Consider the following 8,943-nt stretch of genomic DNA (forward strand, 5'->3'; position numbering starts at 1 on the left):
CCCGCCAGAGCCGCCCGCCGCCGACGCCGAGACCGGGTATGTCCCTCCCTGGGCGGGCCCCTGGGATCCCCGCACTCCCCGTACCGTAAGGGCTCCGCGGGACCTGCCCCGTTGTCAGGGGAACGGGGACGGGGGTCCCTCGGCCCGAGCGACAGCGGGTCCCGGCTGTGCCCCGCTGCGGGCTCCGCTCTGACCCGTGTGCCCTGGCAGGGCCGACGCCGCCGTGGTCGATGTCAGCGCGGGCCTGGAGAGCGAGTCTGCCCACGGGAAGGAGCCGCTGGTAGGTGCCGTGGGCAGGGGGGGCTTGGTGCGGCCCCGGCGGGAGCGTCCCCCAGCGCCAGCGCTGCCTCCTTAAAAACTTCTGGAAATTAAATCTTCACCCGTGTGGCTCGTCCTCACGAGCTGCGTGTACAGAACAGCTCCAGCCTGCTCGCAGCGCGGCCGTGGATCAGGGGAAGGGATTTATTCCCATCGTGGCACGCTGCTGCCCGCAGCCCGTGTTGCCTGGCTTTGATTCCCGGCCCTGCTCCGCTTCCAGGACGCTGCCGGGGACGGCGCCGAGGCCATGGATGTCCAGGGCGGCTCGGGGGACGAGGAGAACGTGCGGCAGCTCGGCGAGATCGAGCTGCAGTGTGGGATCTGCACCAAGTGGTTCACGGCTGACACCTTCGGCATCGACACCACGTACGTGACCGCTGGCCGGGGCAGCACGCCGCTTTGGGAGCAGAAGTGGAGTGTTTGGAGTCTGAGTTCCCAAGGACCTGTCCATGTCCTTGAACACTTGGGAACTGGTGTGTTGTGTAAATAAAGCTTTGTCCATGATAAAAGCACCCCCAGGAAATACCACTGAGCCTCTAAGATATTTGTGGTTTTAGGGAAGGAAGAAATGATTGGATTTTAACCTGGAATAATTAGTTTCTTAATGCAGTGTAGTACAGAATAATTAATTTTCTTTCACTCCAGGAAGGACATTGAGGGTCTGGAGCACGTTCAGGGAAGGGAACAGAGCTGGAGAAGGGTCTGGGGCACCAGGAAGTGCTGAGGGAGCTGGGAACGGGGTTCAGCCTGGAGAAAAGGAGGCTCAGGGGAAACCTTGTGGCTCTGCACAACTCCCTGCCAGGAGGGGACAGCTGGGGGTTCAGGTTCTGCTCCCAGGGAACAGGGACAGGACAAGGGGAGGTGTCCAAGGAACCGCTGGAGGTGGCACTCAGCTCTCTGGGCTGGGGATAGGGTGGGGATCAGGCACAGCTTGGATTCAGTGGTCTCAGAGGTCTTTTTAAAACTCAGAAATTTGGGATTCTTTAACCTGATACAATAACTACACTGTACCCACCCCTAACAAAGCTGCTTTCTCCTAGGTCTTGTCTGCCCTTCATGACCAACTACAGCTTCCACTGCAATGTGTGCCACCACAGCGGGAACACGTACTTCCTGAGGAAACAAGCGAGTGAGTTTGGGAAGAGCACCCTGGGAGATGTTTTGTGCAGGATCAGCCTGGGGGGGTTGGTTTTGTCTGAAGTCGGTGGGAGGGCTCTGCTGAGACTTTTGGAAAATGACCCAAAATCCCGTATTTACACCCATGTGTGGCTTCTTCAAGAAATGTTTCACTACTGATTTATGAGGGTGGTGGAACTGGTTCAGTGAGGGCTGAGTCAGGACAGAATTTGGGAGTTTTTGCAGTTCACTGTGTACACACAGTGATCTTCCCACCAAGTGTAACTGTAGCCCTGGGGTGTTTTGTTTCCCAGATCTCAAGGAAATGTGCCTTAGTGCTCTGGCCAACCTCACGTGGCAGTCGAGGACACAAGATGAGCACCCCAAAACGATGTTCTCCAAGGATAAGGTTTGGCTGTTTGGGAACCGCCCGCGGGCTCACGTCAGTGATGGTGTCAGTGAGGAGGAGCTCACACCAGTGTTTTCTGTTCTTGCAGGATATTATCCCATTTATTGATAAATACTGGGAGTGTATGACAACACGGCAGAGGCCTGGGAAAATGACTTGGCCCAATAATATTGTCAAAACCATGGTAAGAATTGAGGGTAAATCCGTGGAAGAATTCCCACAAATTTTGGGTTTCTGACATCTGTGTGTGCTGAGGGCTGGGCTTGGAGCTATAGGGTGAAGATGCTGATGCTTCTTAGGCAGCTGATTTACTTAATACATACTGGTAGGAACTGCTGGGATTTAAACTCTTGTTAATGAATTTGTTATGATGTTACCCTGTGTAACTCAAACTCCTCTGTTTTAGTGTAAAGAAAGAGACGTGTTCCTGGTGAAAGAGCATCCAGACCCAGGCAGTAAAGACCCAGAGGAAGATTACCCCAAATTTGGGCTTCTAGACCAGGTGTGTGATGGGAGACAGGAGGAGGGTGGGGAGCTGAGAGGGGAGTGGGGGGTCCCTCCTGTGTTGTGCCAGCAGTGGGTGGCAGCCCCAGTAGCTGGAGTGCCCTGCTCAGACTGGGAGTGTTCCCTTTGACCAAGGCTGTACAGCAGATTATTTGATCTCCTGCAGGATCTTGCCAATATTGGTCCAGCCTATGACAACCAGAAACAGAACAACACCGTGTCCACGAGTGGAAGCTTAAATGGCAAGTTCTTTACTCAGGAGGGGTCTGGGTATTTGAGACTATGCTGCATTTCCCATGGGCATCTGTGCAGTTAAACTGTCCTGTGAGCTGAGCTTATGCTCAGAACAGTCTCACTGTGCCTTTTCACAGGAGGAATAATTTTATATCTTGGGAAGGTTCAGCTGTTTCTTTAGTGTGACCAGGTAAATCAAGATGCTCGCTGAAAGCTGAGCTTGTCACTTTGCTCTTAGAATGGTTTTAAATTATGTCCTTGAGTTATTGAGATTTCCCATCTTGCTGAGGGTAGTCAGGGCAGCCTTGCTGTAGTAAATGAACTATTAATGGGTTTATATATCAATAATCTTTATTGAGCACATCCCAGTAGTACAGACAGGAGGTATTTGGGTCTTTTTAAAGCAGGTTATAGATGGCTCAGGTGTGTTGTTTCCATGTCATGCACTGGTTGCTTTTTATTTCATTTCTGGGAGACTGACAAACATGTGGTGCCACTTCTGTTCTTGCAGGTGGAGCCTCTCTGGGAGGTGAATATTTACCTTTCAGCTTCTAAAACTTAAGTATTGCTGTTTGCAAAGCTTTCCTTGCTCGATTCTCTTAGAAGCCAAAGTCAATCAAAAATGAAAGCGTGCCCTGATGTGATTGCAATTGGACTTCAATACAAACCAGCAATTCCATTCTTTTATCTTAGTAGTTAGAAGCTTTTAATTGCCATATTCTGCCCTACTTGGCTGGTTTTGTTTATTTATTTTACACTTATGTTTATTTTTTCTGTATCAATAGACCTGATGCTGTCATTTTAATGCTTAAACAATTGGTCTGGAATTTACAGTGCAATGGTTTGGGCAAGTCATTGTTGACAAACTGGAGATCCTGAATGTTTGTCTGCACTGAAATCAGGGCATGCAGCTGGATCAGGTCATGTTTGTGCAGAATATGGCATTCCCTGGATGGTTTGGATCCCTTACACCGCAAGGGAATGCTGGTGATGAAAGAGCTGACTGGATTTTTAGTTACCATGCAAATGTGGTTTGTGAAGGTGTTTATCTACAGTACATGAAATTTCCATAGTTTTCCTTATAAATCAGCAGTGATATCTCTGGAAATAGCAGGATGATATAATGCCTGTATGATTTAATTTATTAAAACATGCTGATATTAGTTGAATTAAATTTAACATGTAACCTTTCCTAACCTTCAGTTTTATAACTGAGTGCTGAGTTCAAACTGATTTGCTGCTCAATAATAGAACTGATTTCAATAGTACTGAAGAGAAACACCTCTTGCTTTTCATTGTTCCTCAATTTAGGTGTGTTTTATTTTGTAGATGGAATTGAAAATTGAGTGCTTATTGCTGGTTGGTGTCAGTGTTCCTCCAGCACAGGGTCACTGGGTTGGTGGCTGTGCTCTAGGATGGGATTCTGCTGCTCCTGCAGAAAGATTTGGGCTGTGACTGGAGTATCCATTAATAGTAGTAATAATAATAATAATAATAATAATAATAATAATAATAATAATAATAATAATAATAATAATGACCCTGAAGTGGATCCCTGTGCTGCTGCCTGTAAATCTTCTGATTTAAGAAAAGATTCTTAATTCTCACCTGAAAAGCTCAGATTGAGCCTGTTTTGCTGCTCAGTCTCCTTTAGCTTCTGCTCCAAATTCAGTCACCTCAAAAGCTGTCCAGAAGCCACATAAAGCTGTGGATTTTGCTGTGCTCGTTGGCAGTGAAGTCTGGTTCACATTAACTGTGGACAAAGGCGCCTGAGCCCACGAGTTGATTTTGGTTTGGCTGCTCTGCCCCTCTCTGCCTGGAGATTCCGTGCGGGCGAGCGGCAGCTCCTGAGCTGCGTGTCTGTGTGTCCAGGGGGAATGGCTGCCGGGGGCAGCGGCAAGGGCCGAGGGGCCAAGCGCAAGCAGCAGGACGGAGGGACCACGGGGACAGCCAAGAAAACCCGGAGGTGAGAGCAGAGGGGCCGTGAGGGGACAGGGGTGGGCACGGGGACGGGCACAGGGGTGGGCACAGGGGTGGGCGCGGGGACAGGGACCGGGGTGGGCACGGGGTACAGGGGGCCGTGAGGGGACAGGGGTGGGCACGGGGACGGGCACAGGGGTGGGCACGGGGGTGGGCAGAAGGACGGGCACTGGGATGGGCGCAGGGATGGGCGCAGGGATGGGTGCAGGAATGGGCACGGGGATGGGGACGGGCACGGGGGTGGGCACGGGGATGGGCGCAGGGATGGGGACAGTGGTGGCACGGGGGTGGGGATGGGGATAGGCAGAAGGACGGGCACAGGGATGGGTGCAGGGATGGGTGCAGGGGTGGGCATGGGGATGGGCAGAAGGACAGGCACAGGGATGGGTGCCAGGGTGGGCTTGGGGATGGGGACAGGGATGAGGACAGGGGTGGGTGCAGGGATGGGGACAGGGGTGGGTGCGGGGATGGCTGTGGGGATGGGGACAGGGGTGGGTGCGGGGATGGCTGTGGGGATGGGTGAGGGGATGGGTACCAGTCAGGGACAGCAGCACTCAGATGCCCTGAGCTGCCTCCCAGCTGTCTCTGCCCTGGGGGGGTGTCTGGGGATCACTCCAGAGCCCTGTGATGTCACTGATGACATCACAGATGATTGATGAGTCACAAGCTATAAACGATTTGCAGTGGATGATTGTGCTCGTTTCACACAGACACGGGTGTGTGTCCCCTGAGCACAGGGACAGCTCTGCAGGGAGTGTCCTGGGCTGGCATGTGACAGCAGCTGGAGATGCCAGCGTGGGGTTTCTGTGTTTCAGTGACCCGTTGTTCTCAGCTCAGCGCCTGCCCCCTCACGGGTACCCTCTGGAGCACCCCTTCAACAAGGACGGGTATCGCTACATCCTGGCCGAGCCTGACCCCCATGCACCTGACCCAGAGAAGCTGGAGCTGGACTGCTGGGCAGGAAAACCAATTCCTGGGGATCTGTACAGAGCCTGCCTGTACGAACGAGTCCTCCTGGCGCTGCATGACCGAGGTACAGAGCCCGTTAATCTGTGCAGGTCGTGTTTCCTCACAGAGGAGTCTCGGTAACCTCTCGTTACCAGGCAGAGCTGCTCTCAGAGGTGCAGAGGTTCAATCCACCTCTGTGTTTTCACTTGCCTTTTGACACCACCACGTTAAAAATCACCAGTGAGTGCTTGTGTGCTCCCCTGCAGCTCCCCAGCTGAAGATCTCTGATGACAGACTGACTGTTGTTGGTGAGAAGGGCTATTCCATGGTGCGAGCCTCGCACGGCGTGCGGAAGGGAGCCTGGTACTTCGAGATCTCCATGGATGAGATGCCTCCAGACACAGCTGCCAGATTAGGCTGGTCACAGCCCTTGGGTAAATCATTCTCCAAAACACTTCTCAGTAGCTGCTCCTGCTACACTCGCTGTGTTCACCATGAAACGTTTATTTCCACAGGGAACCTCCAAGCCCCTCTGGGGTACGACAAGTTCAGTTACTCCTGGCGCAGCAAAAAGGGAACCAAGTTTCACCAGTCCATAGGGAAACACTATTCCTCTGGCTATGGACAGGGAGATGTCCTGGGATTTTATATCAGCCTTCCAGAGGATACTGAGACAGCCAAATCCCTGCCTGACACCTACAAAGACAAGGTGAGGTGCACATTCACTGTTGGATTAAGCATTGGCAGGTGGAAATCAGGAAAACGAGTGGCTGTGGCCTCGCTCGTGCCCCTTTCCGTGCATCCTTCCCATCCTGCCTCTCAGTACCTCTGTGGTTCGTGGGGAGAGGCCCAAAGTGTTGATCTCAAGAAAGCAAAATTCTCCTGGATGGGATTGCCCACATCTCCTTTCACCTTCCCCTCCTGGCTCTCAAATCTCTGAGCTGTGGGAATCACTGCTCACAGGTACTCTGACACCAGGCATGCCTGGCCCTGAGCAGGGCAGCTGACAGGTAACAGTTTTCCAGGCCTGTTCTTGATGTTTGCTGCTGATGTTGTTTCAGGCTTTGATCAAATTCAAAAGCTACTTGTACTTTGAAGAGAAGGATTTTGTGGACAAAGCGGAGAAGAGCCTAAAGCAAGCCCCTGGAAGCCAGGTGAGTTGTTGCTGTCACTTCAGCACGTGCCTGGCCTGAGTGAGAGGGAGCAGGGACTAATTCTGTCAGGGTTGCTGTGTCCTCACAACCATCAGTGGGAAAACCCTTCATTTTTCAGATCATATTCTTCAAGAATGGTGTCAGCCAAGGAGTTGCCTTCAAGGACATCTTTGAGGGGGTTTATTTTCCTGCCATTTCTCTGTACAAAGGCTGCACGGTAAGTGAGGGGTCTCTGAAAGGGAATTCCTAAATCCACCAGTTTCAGTAATGCACAAAGTGTGGGCACTCCAGGAGTGTGCCAAGTGAAAAGGAAAGATGGGAATCACTTTAGTGACTCTGGAACAATCTTGCTGTTCACCTGTGTAATGAGATTATCAAATTGCTGAAGTAACATCAGCAGTGTTTGTTCCTGTGGGCTTGCACAGGGTGTGGGGAGGTTCAGGATTAGGAAGGGGTGAGGACAGAGCACTAGAGAAATTTTCCTGGATTTGTAGATTTAATGAAAATGTACATTCCACAGGTTTCTATAAACTTTGGGCCATATTTCAAGTATCCACCGAGGGACATCACTTACCATCCTGTAAGTAAAACTGAAGCTTCTCCCCTCACCTGAGAGCCTCATTGTTTAAATCAGAGATATTTTGGGATGATTCATACCACACCTCTAACTGTCCTTCAGTCTCAGTACCTGGATAGTGTAGCCAGAAGGATTGTGTTTAAAATCATGTAAGGACAGATATCCACATAAATCATTAAATTTTAATGAAGTAATAGGTGCTGTTATCTTGTTCCTCTTGACAGATTGTTGCCTGCATTGGCCTTATTTGTCAGTAAGGGAACTGAGTTGTTGTTCAAGGAAACACTTGGAATTTCCCCCCTGCCCCTACTGTTTTGAGGAGGAAACAGCCCTGGAATGTCCTGGAACTGTCCAGGAGCGGAGCTAACTCTGCTTCCCTCTGCAGATGAGTGACATGGGCTGGGGGGCCGTGGTGGAGCACACGCTGGCCGATGTCCTGTACCACGTGGAGACAGAGGTGGATGGCAGGAGGAGCCCACCCTGGGAGCCATAAACACCCACCATGTGGATTTACTGCAGAGGAGCATCCATCTCTCTCAGAGACCAGCCCAGGAGCCGACAGGCCGAGGTGGATGCTGCCCTGGCTGGCAGGTGTTTGTGTGTGTGTGTTCACAGCTCCCCACTGCTCCTGCCAGGCAGTTCTGGGCTCTTTGGTGCTCGTGTGGGGCCTTTCTGGGAGCCCCCAGTACCATTAGACTGTCACTGGCTGGAGAAGGGGGTGTAAGAGGTCAGGGTGTAGCTGCACCTGCCAGGTGTGGGTACAGTGCTCAGGTGTGTTTGGCTGATGGTGACCAACAGCTCCCAGCCAGGACGGCTCTGTTGGAACGACACGGCTGCATGTCAGACTGAAATTTGGGCTTCTGTCCAAACTGTATTTTTTTCCCCACGGACTGGAAACCACTTTAAAAATAAAGGCTTTAACTCTTCTTTTTATTCTTGTTTTTGTCTTGTAAATTGTTACAGGTGACATTTGTACTCAAAGTAGCTACAGGTGGAGATCTCTCGAGTTGCAGGTCTCCTGTGCCCAGGTGTTAATGGGGCCTCTTGCTAATGATCATCATTGCAGAGCTTGGGGTGAATAAATAATTTGACACTTCTTATGTGTTGGTACAGGAAAAAATAAATTAGAGCTGCTTTGAGGGGAAGAGAAAACAAAAATAAGTGCTGTGTTTGAGTTTTGGGAGAGTAAAATTTGAGTTCAGTCAGGCCTGTGTCTGCCTCACTGAGGATGTACCTTCCCAGCTGTCTCCCTAATGACTAGTTAGTCCAGAGCTTTAAATGTAGACAGCACTAATTATAGCTTTATTTATTCATTGAAAGTAATTAGGGAGGGTGGAGTTGGCTGACTGGGCCAGCACATGCTCAGTTAAGCGACTGCAGGAATTAAATTTGTGGTCCTGCACTTACACAATGAGCTTCAATAAATAAACCTTTATATTTATTGGTTGTAACTGTGCATTAATTAGTGGAGTCTGCTGTTCAAGGTGAATTGGAGTGACAGGGTTCCATGCTTTGCCCTGAGGGAAGCCCTGCAGGGGGTGGTCAGCAGGTCACAGGCACCGGCCGGGCCAGGCGCTGCCGGAGGTGTTTGGCGAAGTCCACCTGTGTCTGGGACAGGACCTGGTTGATGATGGTCTTGGGCAGCCAGCCCTGGGGAGGAGCAGACACAGCCTGTGAGCAGAACCTGCCCCCCAGCCCCTGGC

The 8,943-nt window shown here is 51.2% G+C and overlaps 2 protein-coding genes across 5 annotated transcripts in view; one reads left to right on the forward strand and one right to left on the reverse strand.

The window, feature by feature from the left end:
- The first annotated feature begins 12 nt into the window (after positions 1 to 12).
- On the forward strand, positions 13 to 8,171 carry ASH2L (ASH2 like, histone lysine methyltransferase complex subunit). 4 transcript variants are annotated; one of them, XM_015648713.2, is made up of 17 exons: positions 13 to 36; positions 211 to 280; positions 539 to 684; positions 1,359 to 1,447; positions 1,749 to 1,843; positions 1,932 to 2,027; positions 2,250 to 2,345; positions 2,514 to 2,589; positions 3,093 to 3,110; positions 4,454 to 4,547; positions 5,377 to 5,594; positions 5,776 to 5,943; positions 6,025 to 6,218; positions 6,571 to 6,663; positions 6,782 to 6,880; positions 7,184 to 7,243; positions 7,626 to 8,171. In XM_015648713.2, exons 3-17 carry the CDS (start codon positions 566 to 568, stop codon positions 7,731 to 7,733), a joined length of 1,623 nt encoding a protein of 540 aa, XP_015504199.1. In that variant the 5' UTR covers positions 13 to 36; positions 211 to 280; positions 539 to 565; the 3' UTR covers positions 7,734 to 8,171. The 4 variants fall into 4 exon arrangements, with proteins under 4 accessions (XP_015504199.1, XP_015504200.1, XP_033375350.1 ...); XM_033519459.1 differs by lacking the exon at positions 7,626 to 8,171 and adding an exon at positions 7,465 to 7,615 and having other exon boundaries at positions 20 to 36; XM_015648714.2 differs by lacking the exon at positions 3,093 to 3,110.
- STAR (steroidogenic acute regulatory protein) overlaps positions 8,150 to 8,943 on the reverse strand; it is a 3,954-nt gene continuing 3,160 nt past the window's right edge. The window contains exon 7 of the mRNA XM_015648722.3: positions 8,150 to 8,890. Within this exon, the coding sequence (XP_015504208.1) occupies positions 8,783 to 8,890 (108 nt within the window). The 3' untranslated portion in view covers positions 8,150 to 8,782. The remainder of the gene's footprint in view (positions 8,891 to 8,943) is intronic.

The sequence above is a fragment of the Parus major genome, chromosome 22 (genome assembly GCF_001522545.3).
Source record: "Parus major isolate Abel chromosome 22, Parus_major1.1, whole genome shotgun sequence".
Taxonomy (NCBI): domain Eukaryota; kingdom Metazoa; phylum Chordata; class Aves; order Passeriformes; family Paridae; genus Parus; species Parus major.